This window comes from Pollachius pollachius, assembly GCF_949987615.1.
Source record: "Pollachius pollachius genome assembly, chromosome: 8".
Lineage (NCBI taxonomy): Eukaryota > Metazoa > Chordata > Actinopteri > Gadiformes > Gadidae > Pollachius > Pollachius pollachius.
In genome coordinates this window covers 18,623,765-18,647,015 of record NC_136941.1, presented here as the reverse complement: position 1 = coordinate 18,647,015, position 23,251 = coordinate 18,623,765, and the positions used below count along the sequence as shown (strand labels likewise).

Here is a 23,251-nt window from a genome sequence, read left to right as displayed (position 1 = left end):
AGCTCTGCCCAACAAAATAAAAAAATGGATTACTTCTGTGCCACTTTTGTTTACTTAAGTTGCCCACTTGATTCCCCGTTTCCTCTATAGGCACCTAGCTTTACGCACACATGCATGTACCATATATTTGGTCAACAGAATTCAACACGTATACATAGCAACAGCCAGAACAAGTATTTTGACACCGGCTGAATACACGCGTCTCCATAGGTGACCTTGATCAAATTTGTCTTTTCAGTAGATACTAGGAAGTGATCCCAAATTATATTGTTGATAGTATGCACAATTGTGTTGACTGGGTTACAAAAAGGCAACACACAAGATATACACACAATAATATTATTTATGTTATTGTACAATCGGAATTTATAACAAATAACAATTAAAAAAAAAAAAGATTAGTAAGATGTACAGTATTCAAATGATCACATCTGGGTGGACTGAGACTCCTGCCTGCCTAGTCGAACCTGCTCCGAGCAGAACTCCAGTGATGAGAGGGAGGGGACCAAGACATGATGATGGCTTTCATGAAGAATGACTTGAGTTTGTATATCTACGCAGTTTGGCGCATATTCTAATGTGTATTTGTCATTATATATATATGTTATGTTTTGCTGCCATGTATGTGCGTGCACAGGTGCTGGCAGAGGGCTTGACGTGACACAGAGGTGGACGGGGGAAGAGAGATGAACGCAAACCATAAAGCTGGGAGAGGGGTGATGGTGAGTAACGGTGGAAGCGAGAGCAGCTCTGCCTCAGTTGGTGTAGATTTGGTTCTCAGGGGGCTGGGGGAGCTTTATGTTTTCCTTGCACAACATCAGCCGTCTCAGGTCCTGCAGCACCGTCCGGATAGTGTAGGAGATCTGCCACTTGGCCAGCGCGGACACAGCTTGCTTGTCAACCTGTTTGACATTGTGAAAAGAGAACACAGTAAAAGCTGATGCGTGATTATTCCTCATCCTATTTTTCCATGAATTTGGGTTCGCGGCGGACTCGAATATACTCTAAGAAGCCAATTCCCCTCTCTCAGCAATTTATGAAGGAGTTTATACAGAATTAATAAAACAGACCACATCGTGTCCGTTATTAATTCAGAACAGAAATAGATATTTAGCTGTGTCTGGAATTAACAGAACGATTCCTTATTGAGACGACAGCGAGGCCTGATGGTTAACTCATTAGCAAACGCCATTTGCTGAAATTATTTATGGCCCATAAAAACATTTTAACATTTTGGTTGCAAAAGATTGCTCTAAATTGTTGATGGCAGGACTTGATACAGACCACAAATATGTGTCCCACATGGCCATTTCACGGCTGCACGCCGAACGCTAAGACCAGTCTCAACACAAACTTCTAAATTTTTTTTGCTACAAGTGATTCATGGTCTAGCTTTACTTCAGAGCGTCATTTGAGTTGGCACCCCAAAAAGCAGAATGTAAATAGACACAGACCTTCAGCAGACCTTCAGTTCTGCTGAAGGTCTGTGTCCAATAATTCACATTTAGACGTTAACCTTTTGACGTTTACCTTTAGAAACCAATGCTAAAGCATGTCAACATTCCTGTTGAATGTTCAAACTTGGCAGAATTGCAAACTAAATCTGTTTGAAAAGATACTCTGGCATAAATGGTCAGGTTACGTCACCTAGTCTTTTTCAAAACAAGGAATTAGTTTGATTGGACTATTTAGTAACTTGCAATATCAATGTAAAAACCAACATGCAAACCATCAAGATGGTGATCCTACCTTTGAAAACATGGTGATGTGGCATCTTAAGCATATCACCCCCCCCCCCCCCCCCCACCCACCCCCCCCCCCCCCACCCCACTTAGACCTCAAGCTCCTCAATAATTATTATTGCAAGCTAACCCACCTTTAAGATGGCGACTAAAAATTAGACCACATAAACATGAAATACCTTTTATAGTGTTGATCAATTTGGACATTCTCAATTTCAATGACAGGAAATCTACTTTTCAAAATCAATTTTTTCTAAAATGCTTGGAAACCCTGAGACAGCACTTTGGACTTTTGGAGCTTGTGACAGCATTATTCATGACTTTATTTTTGGGAGGGCCAGCATTTCTTATTTGAAGACCATATCAGTTATTGGATGCAACTTTTTTGATAACGTTATTGAATTCAATCAGCTTGACTAAAGAAATGTCCAGGTTATTAATTAGATTGAATATGAAAATAACGTTAGTTGCAGCCTACAATACTACAGCATACGACCACATTCTGTTGTACTTGTACTGTTCAACCTAATCCTTTCTACTAGTATGCTGCCAGCTCTGTCATCACTGGGTGGTCCGGTGCAGACCGGGAGAGAAGTAACCAGAATCTTTACTCACCACACCGTTTGAGTTGTCCACGCCATTCAAGTTTATCTTTGTCACAAATCTGACAAAGGGCGGAGTCTCAGGGTATCGGGGACCACATTCGACCTTGAGACTGTACATCCTATTTTCATAGATTGTCTGTGGATAACACACACACACACACAATTTATTGCAGTGGGGTAAGGTTTAAAATGGCACTGTGTAAGACAATTGCGGTATATCCAGAGCTTGTTCTCTCAGCTTGCGCTACATGTCAAACAAATAGAATTTATAACGTTGGCCTACAGTATACATGTGCTTAGGTTTCACTCAGCAGCTTTGCTCACACATGCAATACAAAAGATTAACTAAATAACACATTGCAATGCCAGCTTGGTGGAGTCATCCAAGTGTCCGAATACTAGAGGATGTGAACCCAGCACTCCTTCAGAGCAGGCCCTGGAGGTGGCGGAAGGGAGAGTAATGCCGCTCACCCTTGGAGGTCCGATGATCATGCCTCTCCATCTTGTCAAGGTCATGTCCTCGTCGTCCTCCAGACCCCAGCTGACAGTGCCATCTCCCACGCCTTTCTGGCCTTCCTCCAGCTCTTCCAGCAGCCGGAAGTTTCGGGGAACTTTAACGACTGTCGTAAAAGGAGGACACAAAGTATAATGTTTTTAAAACAATTTGTCTTGCAGCCGCCCGCAAGAACACATTCCAAAATACATAACCTACTATGCATGGCACTTGAGCAATTGCCACTGGTATTTATAAAAGAGAAAGTCATACAAAATACTTTTTGTCTTTAGAAAGCATAGTTTGTTTGAATGCGTTGCCAAACAAAGTAAAACAATACAGGCTGTGTTTTGCTTTCATCAGTGGCATACTGTGGCAGGGATAAGCCATCCGACACAATGGGCACCACAGCATCACTGGGAGCCCTCGGCAGGGTTTGAGTCTGCTGTACCAAAGGACAAACACAGATCTGTATGTGTTTGTTTTAATTAAAGTGCTCTCTATTTTGTACTCTTGGGTGAAGAAGGGATTTGAAAAAATACATTTAAGCAGGCAGGTCTCAATCAGAACAAAAATATATTTTGAGAGCATAGCCAAGAAAGCAGCTTAAAAATGTAATAAAATTTGTTAAAAAAGGATATTTACAGTTGAACTCTAGCCCACATATGCCTGTGATACCTGTGAAGGTATCGCAAGCCCAAACAACACAAAAACAACCCTAAACTAAAATATTTTCAGGAGGCTCAAGATTGCTATAGATCACACCGTCCTTAAATACTGACTGGCAGTGAAGCCAATTTGCTTTTATGGATGGTATTGAGCATGTACAGGGTCTTTGTTAACCTATTGGTTGAGCTGTCGATATACAATTATTTTTAGGAAACAATACTTTGCCCAAGTTAGCGTTCTGATGGACCAAAACAAAACAGATAGGTGACCGTTTAAACAATGAAAGTCTAATCTTTAATAAGGGAAAGATAATGGAATCAGCTTATTTTTCCTAAATAAATTAAACCTTCCTGGTTTGAAAAACCAAGAAAATTCAGGCAATTTAAAGCCAATGTTTGTTGTGCACTAGAAAGTAGTTAAGAATGAAGTGGTAGCCCATGAAAAATGGGCATACAGTGCTTTAACATGCCACATACGTAGGTTATGAATGAGCAAGAACTAGTCCACAAATGGATTTAGCGGTGCTGCATCGGCATCCACGTTCAGCTGCGGGGTCTGCAGCGTGGCTACTGGACAGCTGCCCCAGAACCACAGCTGCTGGTGTAACGGAAGTTAAGCCTCATTTCCATGATATCTTTCGATTGAAGCTCAGATATAAAAAAATAAATACATAGTTATTAAAGTTAACTTACTCAAGTTGAAGTCTATATATACACACACACGTATATATAGACGTACTAGTGCACCGCATTATTACTCCACTTCATGATTGTATTATCCATGACCTTGTTTTTGAGACAGCACCATGCTGTACCCTAACACTCCACTAAACACAGCACTACTTAAAGGGGGACCGTTATGTTTAGCTATATTCTTTCTTACATAAGAGAGCACTGATTCATAGTCAGGTTGTAGACCAAAGAATTACCGCCTGGAACATGAACTCTGATTCCACAAAAATAAATTTGACCATTGATGTCATGGAGAACGCAAATCCTGGACACATCTTTTTCCCAGCATGCATAGGAGTTATACTACAGCAGCATGTCCCTACTCTGTGGCGCTGCCGCCCAGAACGGCTGGGATTTGCATCTCTCCATTTCAACAGGGTGACGCGCTCGAAGGCGTGTCTTCAACTGACGACTCGCTCGTCTTGAGTCTATGACACAACACACGCACTTATTGTAGCCTTTTTAGTTCTGTATTATAGCTTACCTAAATTAGATTCATTAGTTTAAGTCAAGACATTAAATGTATTTAAAGTTTCAGACAAAAGGAACACACGATTAAATCCGCGATGATGAATTTAGTCATTCAATGTTCCCCTATTTTGCTTCCTGATCTCCATAGGTCATTGACAGCAGAATTATTTATGACTAGTCTTGTTAACGCATCGAAAAATATGTATGAAACATTGTCCTGCGTACCACACAAAGTCCCTGATATTGAGCAAAAAGTGTGTCAAGTATCAACAATCCTAGAAATGTCTCCTTTTAAACAAGCCATTGTTTTTTTAGAAGGGAATATCGTCATGGTAAAAATCCCATGGTGTTTATTGAATCTTCATAAACCTTTTTATTAAGCTTATGTAGTTCTAGGAACAAACAAATAATAACAAACCAAACTGTCAAGACGTTTTGTCATTAACCTGTGCTTATGGCGATGCGCCTCATTCACAAGAGACACCCAGTTAGTGCATTATGGGTCTATATTACTAACATTTGAGAGGCATAGCAAGCAGGCTGCCGATGACACACCAGCCTGCCTGGAGGCGGGAAGGGCATCCTTTGGCCCGACTCCGGAGATGGTTAATCTTGGGCGCAACCTGGCACAGCTCTGCGCATTTAAACTGGTAATAGAAACGCATATCAGCGCAGCATGGATTGGCATGGCCAAAGGTGCAAATGGTAAAAGGCCAATAGTGACTCAGGCCTGATCACAATAGAAAAGCATTGTTTCAGACCAAAAAAAGGGTGTGGCCCAAATGAATCCACTAATGTATGCTGTACAGTAATTGTATGTGCATACCAAATTTGGTATGGATGGCTTTTTTCTTATTTTGGATCTCAATATTGGCATTTCCAAAAAATATTTTTGTAGCACACATCATATAGGCCAATATACTATGCATTCCCTGTTTGCATATCAGGGGTTACACTGACTTCTTTACTTCTGTGTAATGGCTGGGAGTTCCTGAAAACATTCCCAGCAACCATTTTAGGCATGTGGGCCAATTGGATAACCTCAGTGACAACAGCGTTAACATTGGTAGAGTGGTAGCCATCCATTCAGGGTTGTTAGATTTTGTTGATTGTCCTAGAGAAAATAAAAGACATATCGAACATCATAAACGTATGATATAGCGGTGGGGGTCACTTTGTTCGCCTGCACGTTATTGGCTCAATACATTGGTAATGGGCCTGCTAGCTACAGAATTTACCTAAAAAGAACAGAAAGATCTACAGGAAACTAGATCGTTACGTAATGTTGGTATGGTACAAACCCTAATCAAGGAAGGCCTAACGTTAAACGGATACGGTTGTGGTGCATGGTAAGATTTAAGGTATGTTTTTACAGCACGAGGTGGACCAATATACGGATATCTCACCGGTGTATTTGGCAATAGCATAGGGCTATAGTCTGTTGTACACGATGGTTTCATTAACATGACTAAAATCTCATCGACTTGCTTCTGTTTTTATCCAACTGGCAGCACCCAAACTTGGCCATGGGTGTATGGGGTACATCGTGAAATGCATGATCAAGTAATACCCAGACCAAGTAATAGTGATAATAAATGTTACTATAGATTGTCGGCGTAAGGTAAAACCAATAGGGTATATAGTATATAACCAGCTTTGTGTAGATACGCATGTATATATTGATAGGGTATATGGTACACCAGGTAACCCCGTGGTGGTAGCCTACGTGACAGTGCAATAACGTTAAACACATACGTGAACGTTTCAGTAAAATTGCCGCGTTAGTTAAACATAACGCAAGTTGACGTTGTACGATAGCGTTTAATTAAACACTACCGAACGAAGTAACTGTCTTCTGGATACATTCATCCACCGGACGGATCCGTACAGTTAGCGTTGTGTGAGCTAAGCTAGCTAGCTTAGTATGAAAATGTAAGTCTACCCTATGTTAGCTTCATAAGCACAGGCTACAACCCCGTAGCAAGCTTTAACGTGGGTCAACTACCGTTAAAAAACAATAGTTATCGCTTGGATTTTCATAGCACCAGTACTAGCATCGAGACCTGCATATATACACTTAATTATTTCTAAATGGGTTATGTGACAACATATCTGTGAGAACATTTTATTCGTCTCAGTATTTTACCTGATCCGGCGGCGACCGCCATCTTGTCGCTTGATAGCGTGAGCGCGCACGTAACTTTATCAACACTAGAGTTCTTGCGGGAGAGCGCGCACGTAACTTTATCAACACTGGAGTTCTTGCGGGAGAATGATGCACCCCTAATTCGACATCCATGGGTGCATCTCGCTGCAAAATGATTTCCTTGATGTGCACTATACACTCCTTTTTTCGTTCTCTCATGTTAAATCAAGGGGGACACGAGATAGTGCTATGGTCATTGTGTATGGGACAATTAAAAACCTTTGAATCTTGTTTAACCTAAAATGTGTTATCCACATTATACTTATTGCTCAGCGAAATACTTTGGTAAAACATTTGTAAGAAAATAAATAAGGGTTTATACACAGCAATTGTATGTTGTTAAGGTTTATTCCGTTTTTGTATCATTTTATAAATAGGTTAATATACACATGTGTACGTCTCCCAAATGGAAGACAACAAAAAGGCATCATGGCATTCATTAGGACTTACAATTCAATCATTACCACCAAGCAGCAGACATCGATGGTTTGCGAAGCAGAGAAAATAAGCAAGCCGTGTGTGGAGTCAAAAGTGCTTCCTTAATTGGTGCAACGATTGCAAGTAATCAATTAAGAAAATGATAAGGCAATATAATAAAAAGTATAACGTTCATAGCAAAACGGATTTAACAAGCGTTGACTATTCACTAATAAAACTAATGAAATCCAATATCTTGAAGCAGTTAACAAACAGCCCTAAGGAAAAATGTAATCTTATATTTTATTATTGCATATATCTGTAATAAAAATGTTTTGCAATAAACCCACTTCTCCCTTTCTAAACATCAGCAGTATATGACCTATGAGACAGAAAAGCTTCAATTAAATGACACCATTTGACAGCAGATTTTCGGGGATCCTTCTGAGAGAAGGAGTTACTAGTTAATGCATAAGGGTTTACTTCTTTTTTTTGGTGGAAATTGTTTGTCTTTAGTACCTTAAAATCCTACTTTTGTATTATTCTTGGAAGTATTTACATAAATAAGTGTTCGGTTAATGCAAATTGCTTGACCTCTCCAGAAATAATTGACAAGTAGGCCCAATAAGGTCAAAGCTGTGGTTGAAGACTAAATTTAAGAATGTTAATATTCCATGTGAAAATCAAGCACACGCAGCTAAAAACATATATATTATTTAGATGGGCAGTGCATGAAACTGCAAGATTCCACATTTAACTATGACCTTAGACTCAAGAGACACAAAATGTCAACCTCATCATCATATCAACACATAGCACGCTTAACTGTTCTTCAAAAATCGTGTATCCTTGACAAGTAGTATTTCGGCTACTTAACAGTCATTGCATTAACTACTTTGAATCATTACAAAAATATCAAGTACAAAGGATTCAAAAGCAGACACATCCGATCATAAAAAGCTATCGTCTTTGAAACAAAATAGTTTCCATCATAAATAAATGTTGCCGTTCGCTAAAATTCCCAAGAGAAATCCTGTTCAATCTGCTAAACCCCACTAAAAAAAGTTAGGAGTTCTGCTCCCATTAGAAACATGTTTAAGATCACTGGAATGAAAACAACATTTTGATGGTTGTCATTTAGGACAATTTGGTCAGTCTAAAATATTTTGTACAAGTGAACTACTTTTACTAGAATCCAGTCACTTGCTGTTTAAACCAGAATACCAGAACTTGCTTTCATGAACCAACATGCTTTAAGTATGCATGCTTAAACTCATCTTAAGAAGTGTCATGAATTTGATTAGATAAATAGTTGGTCATGCATTGAACAAAGTCAATATTTGTTAAACTCCAGTTACCTCTATAATGCAGTTATAATTTGACATGACATACATTTACCAATTGTTTCAATATTCTGTAAGCTAATCGAATCAATAGCACTCAAATTAAGTACATCCAAGGTGATAAACATTGTCTGAATAATCAACAGGATTGTTATAATTAAGTGTACATTTTTATCAATGACCGAACTGATCATAACTTCAAGTTATGTTCTATTTTCCTTCTTCTTAGGTTTTTGCAATGAACAAAAACCTTTGGGAATCTTAGCAAAGGCAACCCAAGGGGGTTGAAAAAAAAGGATACTCAATTACTGCATCTATGGTATTAAGGCTAGTGAATAAAACGACAAGAGCCTCCATCGTGCCAGCCGAGTTTACCAGAAGAATAACCGATTTGAAAAAGCATTAATAAAAGTCATTTCTAAGAAACATCATCCTCAAAGTACAGTAGGGCCAGACTGATATAAATAGCGATGGTTCCAAAAGTATTATTCAAGTTAAAATGAAGGCAATTGTATATTCTGTGAAGAAATAAAGTTTGACCGATATGACATTTTTTTGTGCATGAAGTTTTTCATAAAACTACATTTAAGTATAAAAATGGTGCAATCACATTGAAAGCTGCTTCCGTACAGAAAGCTGTTTGGATTTAACTCATTCTTACAAATATCAATGTAAGTGATTTATACCAAAATATCTTACTGCAGAGCAATATAAATATTTTTTAATCAAACTCCTATTGAGCTTCCAGAGCAAGCTTATTGAGCATGCCCTTTGCCAATAACATGATTAATTAAAGCAAATATGTAACATTGTCATCATGTTTAAGAAGCGTGAGTAGCCCGACGGATGGCGTAGCTTGGTTGGATTTGACTGGCATTGTGGAGCTTGCTGGGTTGTGGAGTCGGCACAATTAGTAATGGCAAAATCCCTCAGATGATTCAACCAATGAATCAATCTCATCTATAACCTGGACAGAGTGTGCAAGAAAAGAAAGTGTATGGCTCTGGCTATGAAGATTTGTGGTCAAGCTTTCCTTCAATTGAATACATCTTACGTTAGTCAAACGAAAAGAAAAAAGAAGAGATGTTTGGTACAGGCCATTATGTTCTGAGGTAGCGTGTGGTAAGCCTGCGTCATTAGTTAACTTTATGCGCCCATTTCAAGTCATCCGTCCGCGGCTTCACTCCCGTCGCACTCTGGATAAGATCCTCCAGTAGGCGCCAGAAGCCCAGCCTCTCTAGAGGATAGTTGAGCCATCCTGGAAAAACAAGTCTCAATGATTATCGTAACCAAGGAACTTATATTCTTGTTTCCCCAGATCACTCAAGTTTCCATACAAACTTGAACCACTGATAAGAGAACCCCCATGTCGTTCTCTCATTCACATCCGAATGAACAAAGGAGGTGTTGTTTACAGCGCTGGTTAATACCACACACCTGTAGTGATGCAGAAGTATGTCTCGTGCGGAGAGACGTGGTGGATGCGGTGGTGCTTTCGAGGAAGGATGATGTGGCAGTCCTGCAGAAACACCACCCAACCAGGCAGGCCAAAGTATGAGTGCGACCACTTGTGGATCTGGTTGGTGAGGGTCACAAAGATGGCGATTGCAAACACATAGCAGTACCAGGGGTAGTTGTGGTACACCTCCGCTACAATCGAGAGAAAGAAGAGAGAGAGAAAGAGAGAGAATTTATTAAAAGATACAATAAACAGTGAATAATGTACACCAAACATTATGCGTAAAACAGTTGGCGTAATTAGCAGTAGCTCACCAGGGGACAAGGTGAGGAAACTGATGGCCATACTTGCTAGAGGAAATATGGTCAGCATACAATTATCGCCATTGGTCTCAATGAAGTCATGACGTGTGATGCCGGTGGGATCGATATGGTGCTCCCTAAATGGTCTTATAAAGGCCTGGGACAGAATAGAAAGGTCCAGTAAAACAAACAAACAATACAAACATCACAAATACACAAAAAAGACAGTTGCCTTCCCAAAAGGGTAACCAAAAGTCAATTATCGTTCCAGAAAATCTTCAGAAAATGCCCGAAGTGTCTCAAACACATCATAGCCTTGTGTTTGTATAATCCCTTCTGTGGAAAAAGATACAACGACATGCCGAGATAAATACCCGGCTAGATCCATTACTTGGATCCGGCCTGTAGCTTGTGGGCTTGTGTGATTTTGGATCATGGAAAATGGCTATACAACCTTTCAGTTTAATTGGATCTGAGTGAAACCAATCTCAATTGATATTTACCTTTCCAAATATGGGGAGTTCTACTGATCCCCATGTATCAGCTCCCCAGTGAACAAGGCCTGATGCAAAGTCTGCCGTCAGTATTCCAGCCGCTGAAAGTAAAAATTAGAAAGATGAATACCAGCACAAGCACCTCATATATGATCACAGCCAGGCTGATTTTAGGGCACACAGCACAAGCGGTGTCATCTTAAATGGCTGAGTGATGTACCCCCCTTGTACTTACGAACAGCCAACAGGATGAACCACACATGGCCAAGGTGGAAATTAGCAATGAGGTGCAGGAGGTTGAAGGCCATTAGAGAGAAGCAGAGGATGACACTTATCCATTCCTGGCACCTTTTACCTAAACATAAAGCAAAACATGAATACCATCCTCGGCAATCTTTGCTATCATATATTTTCTATTCCTGTTTTATTTGGGACTCTTGAAAGGTGGTTTATACATTGAATCTATTATTATTAATATTAATATTATTAATGTTATTAGTATAGAAAATGTATTAGAATCAGTAAAATGACAATTGTGGTTACTGATTTGCTTTTGAGTAAGAAATTATCCTCTCTTCAAATGAAGTGGTAAATTTGGAAATCTCAGTAAATGCAGGTATTCACATTCACTACTGTATCTTAAGTATTTCACGGTAATGTGTTCAAAGCCCAGATCAGGTATTGTGCATATTGGATGTCGAGATGAGGTACGCCTAATAACACTAATGCTAAGGTCCTCAGAGCTCGGCTTGTAGTTGTATTAGATCTCTCATTTTTAGCATGACAGCTAGTGGCAGCCGTGTTGGAAATACCTGTCTGTCAGAGAGGTTTGATTGAGTAAATAATGGAAAATAAAAATAGTCACGTAAGTAATCAAGTGAATAAACACAAAGAGCCAGCGTAAGTCATCTGACTCCACAGCAGTGGGACTGGGCTATAACATCTTGATATAACTGTGTCATAGAGCAGCGGAGTTAACACAATTCACACATTTCTGTCAGTGACGAATCATTGCAACATGGGTAAGAAAGGCCTTGTGACTTAGGTAAATATGCAGCATCTGGTAAATGTGAGAAAGGCACCGCACTTCCTACAGGAATGTTTTTTAACTTCCATTATCTTCAAATCGTTCCTGTATGGAAGTTGTGTAACAGCAGACACGTCGCAACCAATGGCAAGCAACGAGGGAGATACACTCGTAAGTTATTAAGTGTAGCTTATTGCTAACACTTTGCTACTCACATATGAATACAACACATCCACCCGTCGCTCATTTAGTATAACTATTATTGGCTTATGTAAAAAAGGAGGGCGGTGTCACGCCACTTTTTGACAATACATGGGAGCAGAACATAACACCAACATGGTTTTGAGGAGGAAATTGGCTCACCTGGCGAATATAAATTCGCAAGTTCCCGAGCACCTGCGTGTTGTGGACCCCACCTCGCCTCGGTCCTTCCCTTCTCCCGGTGCATTGACGACCCTGCTTCAGGTCCACACCCATCTTCGTTTACTAGTCTCGCCATTATCTACTTTTCTTCGGCCAAACCATAGACGGATCGACCAAGCCCCAACCTCTCCTCATAGTAAGGCGGCACCCACAGAATCGTGAAGCCACCCAGCCCACAGAGCCTTAGCCTAACCAATAACATCCAGCTCGCTAAGGGCAACAACCAATCGCTGAGTTGGAAAAGATATGTAACTATTTTTTGTAGCCAATAGGGTTGTGCATGAAAAGACTGCATTTCATTACGTAGGCGGAGACAGTACCTTGCTGTAGCGTTATCCCGGTCTACGGCTACGCAATTTCCGGTATCTTGCTCACTGTGAGCTGTGTACGTCAGTCAAACATCAGAAATCACAAGAACATCACAAGAAACTATGAAGACATGGCGAATAAATATTTGATTTTGATTTAGATGAAAACTTTGAAAATAAAGCATAACCGAGACATGTAACAGAAACGGATATCCCTCTTTCGTAATAAGTCATAACTCCCTCTCTTGCAAAAACCCATGCGTCTTCCTCTCTCCAATAAAGGTAATTTGGAGCGAGCCGAGGTCAGACCTCATCACGATGTTCATTATATATCCATATTATAATTAGAATATATACAATACCATAGTGCTCACCATAGTGCTGCTAATGAGGCACTTTTTAACGTCAAATTATAATATTTATCTGCACACACGCATTTATGTACACACACATATTTTGTGTATGTGCACATATAATACATGTGTGGCTGTCGAAGCAATGTGCACAATATGAGCTGGGCATCCCGTTGGCTGGATGACTTTTATGTTGGTTGGATCCAGTAGGCCTATAATTCAGTAGGCCCATAAATCAGTAGGCCTATAATTCAGTAGGCCCACTTGGCAAACCACCACTGCTAAACACGCCCACCGGCCAAACACGCCCATTGCTCTGCCAAACACGCCCATTGGTCGTGCGCGTGCGTAACGCTACAGATGTAATGGAATCCCGTCGCCGAGTCCCGCCCTATTGATTGATTCGTTAAAATTCAGTGGAAATACATTCGTAGTTAAGGCTTACGTCTCCTTCAAAAATCCCTTTAATTTTTAAGGTTACTATTCCAACCTTCTGGGTCAAATGTTGTGCGGCGCTGAGTGCTCCGCGGGACCATCGGGACAGTCGCCGCGGGCACTCGGGCCAGTGGCCCTTGGGCACGGCTCCAGTCCCTCAAGGTCCCTGGAGCGCGCGCCTATTCTTGTTGTTACGTTTTTATTAAGTTTGCTTGCATTCTATACAAAATATATGGAGCGCTGTGTATTGTTTTCCCCCATGATGGCCACCATAGCAACCATGGACCAATTATAAGATAGCAACGAGCAATGGGCGTGTTTGGCCGGTGGGCATGTTTGGCAGTGGTGGTTTGCCAAGTGGCTCCGTCTACAGATCCCCCAGGAACAGTGCATACCTCCGTAATCCGCCAGTGCTCAGCGGCCAAGCCTGGTATTGCAGCTGTTTGAGCGGGCTGTGGACGGGTCCCTCGATTCAAGGGGCCCAGAAGTAGATATCTCCGTTCACTCCAATACAAGTGGGGAACAGGAATGTGTCTCCGCAAAAAATGTCTGGATATCAATCAAAGGCTCATAATTATCTTTATGCCATGTACTAAAAAAAATGTAAGTTTTCTCTTTTCAAAACGCGTTTTATTAGCCGTTTTATGTTATTATTTTTTGCTGGAGAAGGAGGGGTGGGCAGCTGAAATGAGTCGTAGTGAAACAAATGTTGTTTCGGCCCGGCATCGAGAGGGCCTAGTGCACGGCTCCTTTAACTTCTCGTGTCCGAGGTTTTTCCTTTTACTTAACATGAATGACGTTGATGGTTTTTAGGCACTGTGGTGACTTTTTATCACTAAATATGTTTTAGTGACAAAGGGATTTTTAGACTGGTTCAGCTGCTTCTCAATGACTCTTACGTTCCTCTGCTTGAGATCATTGCGATTCACCATTTATTGATCCATTTATTCAAAAGATCCAAAGACAAAGAACGGGTGCATTACGGTATCATTTTTATAATGTTAATAGACTAATAAGCATTTTAGTTGCGTTAGTATTTAATTATCATTTGCTTGTTTAGCTGTGTATGACAGTTAACAATGTTGGTGTATTACAATTATTTATGTGGGAAGGCTACTCCAACCTCGTTGCTGATCGATATGTAACCATTTATTTGTATATAAATTATTGATTGCATTTTTTCGTAAATAGTTGGAAGGAATCGGTCTCTTAAGCAATAACATTGAACTGCATTTTTTCCTAGGCCTACATACATTTACTATGTTGTTGGTGTTATACGTTATATGGAGCAATCTTCCATATTTATGAAGTTAACTTATACTTCCGTGGTCGGTAAACAACGCGACTGCCGTCGCTCAGACCGCTCGCTTATGATGCTACAATGCTAACAATGCTAGAAAACAAGAATATTTCTGCATCCGGTACGTCATGAACTAGGGCGTGGCTAGGCTCCCGTGATGCGGAAGCAAATCTCTCCTTGATGTTGCCGATGTTGCCCTGCGACTTTGAGCAGTTTTCATAGGAATGAATGGGTGCCATTTTGGAATCCGCTGTCCATTCTATAGTAGGTCCATGCTACAGATAGACCTACTTGGATAATTCAGTAGGCCCATAATTCAGTAGGCCTATAATTCAATCAGCCAAGAAGAAGCCATATCCGTAGTTCAGTCAACATAAGGGAGGTCCGATAAAAAAACATTACACATTGAAAGTTGAAAAAGCAACTTTAACTTTAACTCTAACTTTAACAAACTTAAACGATAGATTTCATTTTCAAGATTTAATTGATAACTTTTCGTTTTCAAACGACCATTTCGTAACTGCATTTTATATTTTGAATAAGCATTTAGCCTTTTCTTCACTTCTACATTTCTGGTCCCTTGTCAAAGACTAGGCTTCGGGAGAAACCACTCTATCATGAGCTATTCAACTTTAATTCGGAATGAAATCATCCACAGTATTTAAGCCACAAATCAGATTGACCCAATGCCACAAGAGGGCAGCATTGCCCATCTCAGCATCACCTCCAATCTCCAATCGTAGAGACGCTCAGCCGACGTCTGTGTAAAATGTAACGTTTCCTTTGACGGGCTAACCTGAAGTCACGATATGACCCTGTACAATATTTAAAAACAAACCTTTCACGTAGACTTTCGTATTGACCACAGTCATGAAAACAACTTTGACGTTCAACAGTCGTGTAGTTCAAAACATCCTGTTGTGCAACCCGCACACACACAGACACACAGACACACACACACACACACACACACAGACACACACACACACACACACACACACCGCTTCTCCGCGTTCAATGAATGATGAGACCACAATCTCTCAAGATAAATGAGAGAGTTTGTCCTAGATTACTATCGATGCGTCACACCTTGCCGCCACGGCCACGGCCACGGCCCCGCCCCCCTCGTATCCTCACTATATAAAGTCGTCAAGGCAGGGAGAGCTGTCAATACACACTATTTCATTACCGCAGCAACTTTCTATTCCAAAACATCCGGACAATTTTAAAGTCGTCAAACGAAGTAGGCTGTACGAAAAATCAAAGAGGCAGACCCAATCATCACTTAAGTGTTGTTCCAAGTGCTTGTTCCAGCTCCTTCCAACTATTCCGGGCGCCTGCCCTCCATGCTCCTGTCATCCGAAGGGTGTTAAGATCCATGGAAGTGGCCGGTTTATACGACGAGGACAGCTTTGCTCTCCATGCCAGACACAGTGCTGTGAGTCCCGTCAGCCACAGCAGCAGCCCGTACAGGCCTCGGAGGACCTGCGACTCCATGACGGAGCTGCAGGGCATCGAGGAGCACGAGAAAGCCAAAGACTTCTGCATGTACCTGGACCCAGCAGTGCATTGTCAACAGCTGTACGGCGAGGCGCATCACCAGGGGGACGTGTTCTCCGATTTCCTCACGGAAAGCAAAATAAAGCGAGCGGCGGCGTTCCAGAATTTCAAGAACTACACCTTCGTGAACGAGCTGGAGTCCAGTCAGTGCGGGAACCTCAGGAGCGTCAGGGAACCCGCGTACGCGCCCGGGTACCCCGACCTGCAGGAGACGCGCGTTGACACCGTGTACAGCCCCGGGCTCCTGGAGAACCGGTGCAAGGGGGTCGAGGGTAACGACGGCAAGGAAGACGCCAAGATGGACGGGGGATCTTCGGGTTTCGACATGAGGTCATATCTTCATTACCAGTCCACTCCCAGTGGCAGCCTGGGAAACATCTCCAGCGCGTCTTCGTCCTGCTCCAGCCCGCCGGGCACACCTGCCCCGTCAGGTACCAGCAGATCACCCTCACACAACGGGAAGATGTCCAGCGGGAAATCAAAGAAAAGGCTCGACAAGGACAGTGAAGAGTATAAGCTCAGGCGAGAGAGGAACAATCTTGCGGTGAGGAAAAGCAGGGATAAAGCCAAAATGCGTAATATGGAGACGCAGCACAAAGTGCTTGAACTGGCCGCAGAGAACGACCGCTTACAGAAGCGCGTGGAGCAGCTGTCCAGAGAGCTGGGGACCCTCCGCAACCTGCTCTCTGCCACCGGGCAGCATTAGAGACCTTTGGACCACTGTCTACACATCTTCTTTCTTATGGAAAGGGTTGTCTCGGATACTAAACTGTTCATGGACTGATAATAACCGGCTGCAATACACGGAGAAGTGTGTACATGGTACGCTTACAGGTGAAAACAGCCATCACCAGTTTACAAGGACACAGGATGGGAGAGTATGGTCCAAATGTGGGATGCATTGATTGCGCAAATCATTCAAAATGCTTTATGACCGATAAAAAAATAACATTGCATTGCTTTTCTATGTATGCAGTATTTCTGTAAAAAATGTTTTACATGCTAATTGTGAATTTATAAAAAAAAATCTCATCTGGAGCCATGGTTGTCAAGGGAAGAGTTGCACTGCAGTGAAATGATGCAACTCTTTGTAACAGTATGGGCAATGAATGAAATAGGCCTACTACGTACAATTATTTAATATTAAAAGGTTAAATGCTTTAATTTTATATTATATTTTATCAAATTAAAACATATTTGTACTTTGTTTTTTATAAATGTATCTTGCATTTTCGTGTTTTATGTTAGTTTTGCAATTCTGCAGGCATAACTTCCTATAGGACTTCAGCACATCATTTTAATAAGACCAGTTACTGTATTTAATGTCCATGAGATTATATGGATATATTTGCCTGAGTTTAAAAGATATGTTGCCAGCCCATGGAGCTGAAAAGATGACTCAGAGTTTAAGCATCATGGTTATTTAGTGTTATTAAACACATTCAGCACACAAGACCATGAATAAAATTGTGGAATATAATGTGACATCTGGTGTTCAATTGCCTCATAATGACCCAGGAACTCCTTGAATCGTGTTGTTAGCACTGACCTTTTTTTCTGATTGATACACACCCCCCACCCACACCTACAAGCACCTTAGCTGATCTGTATTACTGAGCATGGTCTTAATTCTGCCTGTCTGTATGTCGAATATGTCTCTCCCCCTTCTGCACAGAGGAATCTACAACATAGAGCACTAATACGGATTTACCATACCAGCTAATTCTGGACATTCTTCTGCTGAGTTCAGCACAAATACGATGTCAGGCTGCATGCGAGAATTGTTAGCTTTATCTTAAACACACAGCTCTGTCAACAGTCTGCTGGGTCCACTGGACCAGAAAGGGGTTCAAGGTTCTGCTACAAATCAATCAATAACCAGCCTCAAACTACACTCCCCACGTCATTCTTCATAAGCCAACGAGGACGGACAGATTCTGGATTGCATTTGACCCACGTGTGTTTTTAGAAACAGCAGCAAAGTATCCTTTCCTCACTAAACTAAAACAACTATGCAGCTGAGAATTTCCTTAACTGCAAAGCTCATTAACTACAAACTTCTTAACCCATATGGGCCCGTTCACCAATGCTCACACAAATGAGTACAATCTACATGTGTGTGCGGCTGAACCCAAACTAAATACACATTCCTCTGGGTTCAACAGTTTAATGTATTCTGCTATTACAAATGACTACTAACATTTGGCTATTTTCACAAAAAAACCTCGACAGAATTAAGCATGAAAGCCATGCTAACCCTAAACAGAGAAGAGCAAACGTCTACAGTTCATTCCTGCATCTTGTAAAGACGGTTGACATTTCGAGTGCAGTGGATTTCTCAACACTTCCCATAATGAACAGCTAAGCTTAAGATATTGAGCAACCACCTCCTGTTTCAGGGTTACACCCACCCCAAGAATAGAGAATTTTAAACTAATCCAGGAAAATAAACTGCTATGTATCCGTACAGTTTGCAGAACAAGTATGAAAACAGAAGTGTGGATAAAACACCAATACACACTGAGTATTTGTCAAACCTTAGAATTTTTAATGAATCTACATTTCTTACGGTGGTTGAATCACAATCACAGCATTAGCTTTCTTGGTTTATTTTTGGTTGTCTCTTGGAATTAGTCCTGACATTGTGGACCACCTTGGATTACCAAGCGATCTGTGCTGGGGTCCTTCTCCGGCCCTGCTCCTGGATCACACCATGACAGGAGAGTAGGAATTTCCCACACCGGATGACTTCTTTCTGGAAAGTTTAGCCCAACCCTTTGTGGAGGTTTTACCGTCAATGGGCAGTGTCTGTCCGTAAAACGTTGCATCACAACCCCCTCCTCCCCTCCTCCCCTCCCCCTCCCTCCTAGGGTCAGTTGACTTTCAGAAAAAAAACTGCTAGATAAGGAAAGAGACACACACACATTCTCACGCAACACACACACACAGATAATGTTTCATATTCTGACATTTTTTTCCTCAAATAGTTATATAATAGTGATTGAAGATTTATTACAAATAGCCTTCTGATATGCAACTTGAAGACGTATGCCTGCGTGCCTTGACCAAAACAATACAATATATAGGCCTATGTCCAGTGCAATTCAGTCAATGCATTGACTCCAACATATTACTTTCATTGTTTTTTTAATGTATGGTCATTATGTCACAATATTCTTAACATAATAATATAATGGTGGCCCATCACAACCTGAGCAACAGTGAATAAGCAAACATAATCATACACACAAATGACCACTGGGCGTTCAGTAGCATTCTGGGTAGGCTACTTTGCTTTTTAATCGCAGAATGTTTGTAACAAAGTCACTTTGTTGCAAAACTTCCCGATATCCGTTACATGCCACACACACCACCCGCAAAAGGCGGTTGGTGAAAATCTTCTGTTTTAAATTTTCCTGAGGAAAAGGAAACCTGGAAGGTAATTTATTTTATTACCATTTGTGTTCAAATATAATTGTGCACACAGCTAATTCTCTTACGCTAATAACCCTGAACCCCTGATAATAATATTATAAAAACAGCACCCTGCCTGTCTATCATCAACAAACGCAAACACATATCTGATATCCAATTAACAAAGTCCAAAATGGGGTTACTTTTGTCCCACCTTATTAGTATGGACGGTCATTTTGACCGTCCACTAGTTAATGACTCAATTAGTTCAGTGGCTTAATTAGTTCATTAAACAATGTGTGTTTTGGAGCTTGAAACGAGATCCTCCTCATCTCTGCGGGCGGCTGGCGGACAGCAGAAGAAGCGGATTTCCGGAGCATGGGGTGTAACGGGAACCTGGAGCGCGAGCTGTACGGTAAAGACACACACAGGGCATGATGCGGCTTAGAGCGAGCCCAGCATTTCGACATTCATGTTCACTTCTCCTATTTGGCTCGGATGACTACTCAGAGGCATCACTTGACGTGCAGAAGTCACTTATGGTCACTGCGTTGCGAGTGGAAGAGTCCTGGGCCTGGCGCCCCCCCCCTCCTCCTCCAACGGGCATTTCTGAGTTGGGGTCACTCAGATTACATGGAATATCTCCATCATGTTGGTTATGTATAGCCAATGGATGGGGTATATTCCTAATAACATCGTTGATAACACTTCATTCCGGGTGGCTGTGGTGATAATTTGTGTGGGCTACACTTTTAGGGATGTGATGTTTGCAATAACAGAAAACTTCTCTGTTTGGGGTTTGGTGTTCTTGAATGTGGGTTTGTTGATATTGTGTCATTTATTTCTCAAACTAGTTCCGGCTGGTTTGATAAGGCTTCGTTCTTACACCTGATTCCTCCCGCGTGAAGAAATGTTTTGCTTTGGTTTGCCTGAAGAGTCCAGGCATCAACTGCCAACAATACAACCTGATTCAGGCCAACATTAGATCAGGGGCTTCATCGAATGTGTCCAACATCTCTTTTTCTGTCCCAACTATATCTCAAGATTGGGCACCCAATCATTTAGGGTCCAAATCTGAGTTCTGAGTCAAGAACTCAGAACTCAGAAAAGTTAAACTTTTTAGTGCTCAACAAAAAAAAACCATCATGAAACTCCCCTATAATGGAAGTTGACTAGGATCTTTATTAGAACACATATTTTTAGGGGGCCTAGACTGGCCCCTGCAGACCTGAAAGGGAGTCTCACTCGCTGGGAATCTATTACCAATTCTTAGTTTGGGCATTAGTTGAAATACAATAACATCAAACAATAGGGACAATATCCTCCTCAGCAGGCCACCAGTAGTCGGTGTAATGGCCGTTAATGTGAACACATGCATGGCTTCCTTCCTGGTGGGTGAACTTCAACAGACCTGGGTGAAATTATTACGCATTAAGCAATGTTTTCAATTCTGTGAAACTATCAAAACATATGTTTGTAAGCTTCATATAAAAAGGTTTTTGCCCTTTAAAACACTGGGCACTCTTTAAATCATCGCTATAAAAAGTACGCTATATAAATGATAGATCATGATTTGGGATTTCAAGGGCAAGACAAGGCAAAGTGAAGCGCAGGGCAAGGCTACAGATTACGAAATTGCTAACAGGGTGTGTTTGGTGTGGCAGCAGACGCACCACCCACCACAGTTCATATGTGACTATACTCACGTTCATTGCCTCACCTTTCACCCACAACCTCACATTTGTCCTCTGATCTATGTAAGTCGTCAAGTATGTTTTAAGGGGCCTGTATATTGTGTCATATCCAATGCACATCGTGTATCTTTCCTACCACAGCACCATCAGCCCAAACAAAACAAAACAACGTTGTTTATTAAGTGATTGACAAACGTGCGTCCGTATACGTCAGCAGTCATGCGAGTGCACCTCTGGAGGAAGGAAGCGGGTTCGATGCGCAGGGTGCTGCAGGGGAAGCACCTCATGCATGACGTGACGTAGAGGCTATAGGTGCTCGTGGACGAGGCAATAACACACCACATAAACAATGCCTCTGGTCACCGCCTCTCAAAGCAGCCTGCATCTAGCCATGGAAACCCACCTCGACGTTGAGCGAGGATAACAACAACAACAATCAAAGCGGATGAAAAAGTTTGAAACGTTTCGTGTTGCAGCATCACGGATTCTCTCTACGTCAGCTGTGCAACGAGGGTGATCGTTTATTGATAATTGGTATAGTTCAAGACACATTTTCATTATAGTTAATATATATTTGCATATCTCTTATATATTTGGAAGAAAAACCTTGTGTGTGTTGAATGGGAAGAAAATGCAGTAAGCAAAAAAGAAAAGAAAACGTGGGGTACCTAAACATGACAATGCACATTCTCATGTTGTTGAGACTATTGAGTCAGAACTCCAATAGGTACAAGCATGCTTTGGAAAGAAGTACACACCCCAGAATCTGGTTTCACATTTAGGAATTTCCTGATCCTTACTTCCTTCCTTGTATGAGTTATCATTCTTACAGTTGGAGGCCGATACCATCCCCCAATCGAACCCCAGGTTGGCGTGAGATAGGGAAGTTCCGCGTACAGAGCTCAACTAACGAGCAGGCAGAGCAGAATTTGGATAGATCTCCTATTGTCGAGTCAGGGGATCACAGTGAGACCTTAAGCAGTCTTAATTTAGGCTATATATATATATATATATATATATAACCTATAGGTTATCAGGTAACCTATAAGCTTACGCAGGCGGCTATCGTATCGCTAACTGTTGATCGTCCTGATTACTTTCACTTTCCATTACGCAGGGCACGTCGCAGGTTAATTCAAACATTGCACTGTTTAATATCATGCCTGCATCATGATCCCAGTGAACACGCTGATCCCCGAGCGGCTCCGGTGCAGCATGTTCTGTCTCGTCCGCTCCGTGACGTCAGGCGGTGAAGGGAGTGCCGTTACGCGCCGTCCAGGTTGCATTCCTGTGCGCTGCGTACCACCGCCTCCTCCTCCCCGTCTCCCAAACAGGAAGTCCCTGTCAAGTCCACTGACGACTAGATCACATTGTACACGGAGTACAAGGCCCACACTCAAGCAAAGGGAGCTTATAAATAGAAACATGTTTTCTCAATATATTTCTTACACAGATGCTAGGATAGTAAAAAGTCAACAGAAGATGACGAGGACTGGGTTGTGACTGAGGATGGTAGACCACAACGAACGATAGCAGTGTCTGTATTATCATGTATCTGCTATCCTTAGGCCCACGCAGAAGACATGTTAATGCCAGATGATGCCCGTGAGGGTTTAACTTAAATGACGGCGTATGCATACAGTACAAGAACAGGAAAGTGTGGGCTGCAAATAAGGTCTTGGTTTTAGTCATCAATCAATAGAAAGCTACCGCTGCGTTTCAGTAACGCTACCACAGCGCCATCTTGTGGTAATTTTCCGGTGTTACCGTTGGTCAAACAATTCATTTGCACAGCCAGTGTGCAG

General features: G+C 41.6%; 2 protein-coding genes across 4 annotated transcripts; one reads left to right on the top strand and one right to left on the bottom strand.

Moving 5' to 3' along the window:
• Positions 1-281: 281 nt before the first annotated feature.
• On the bottom strand, positions 282-12,520 carry peds1 (plasmanylethanolamine desaturase 1). 3 transcript variants are annotated; one of them, XM_079741337.1, is made up of 8 exons: positions 12,323-12,520; positions 11,168-11,287; positions 10,942-11,033; positions 10,451-10,595; positions 10,115-10,327; positions 2,819-2,967; positions 2,358-2,483; positions 282-902 (listed from the first exon to the last, which is right to left on the bottom strand). In XM_079741337.1, the coding sequence occupies exons 1-8, from the start codon at positions 12,456-12,458 to the stop codon at positions 756-758; spliced, it is 1,128 nt and encodes a 375-aa protein (XP_079597463.1). In that variant the 5' UTR covers positions 12,459-12,520; the 3' UTR covers positions 282-755. The 3 variants fall into 3 exon arrangements, with proteins under 3 accessions (XP_079597463.1, XP_079597462.1, XP_079597461.1); XM_079741335.1 differs by lacking the exons at positions 282-902; positions 2,358-2,483; positions 2,819-2,967 and adding an exon at positions 9,034-9,935; XM_079741336.1 differs by lacking the exons at positions 10,115-10,327; positions 10,451-10,595; positions 10,942-11,033; positions 11,168-11,287; positions 12,323-12,520 and adding an exon at positions 6,858-6,906.
• A 3,418-nt stretch (positions 12,521-15,938) lies between these two features.
• Positions 15,939-17,781, top strand: cebpb (CCAAT enhancer binding protein beta). The gene has a single exon (XM_079741836.1). The coding sequence runs from the start codon at positions 16,157-16,159 to the stop codon at positions 17,042-17,044; it is 888 nt and encodes a 295-aa protein (XP_079597962.1). The 5' UTR covers positions 15,939-16,156; the 3' UTR covers positions 17,045-17,781.
• The last annotated feature ends 5,470 nt before the right edge of the window (positions 17,782-23,251 follow it).

Excerpts from the sequence above, each read along its gene's own strand:
- peds1 (XM_079741337.1), bottom strand. The coding sequence starts at position 12,458 with ATGGCGAGACTAGTAAACGAAGATGGGTGTGGACCTGAAGCAGGGTCG. Across the intron at positions 10,328-10,450 it reads TTTCCTCACCTTGTCCCCTG|CGGAGGTGTACCACAACTAC; the intron begins GTGAGCTACTGC and ends TCTCGATTGTAG. Across the intron at positions 903-2,357 it reads TGGACAACTCAAACGGTGTG|GTTGACAAGCAAGCTGTGTC; the intron begins GTGAGTAAAGAT and ends AATGTCAAACAG.
- cebpb (XM_079741836.1), top strand. The coding sequence starts at position 16,157 with ATGGAAGTGGCCGGTTTATACGACGAGGACAGCTTTGCTCTCCATGCC.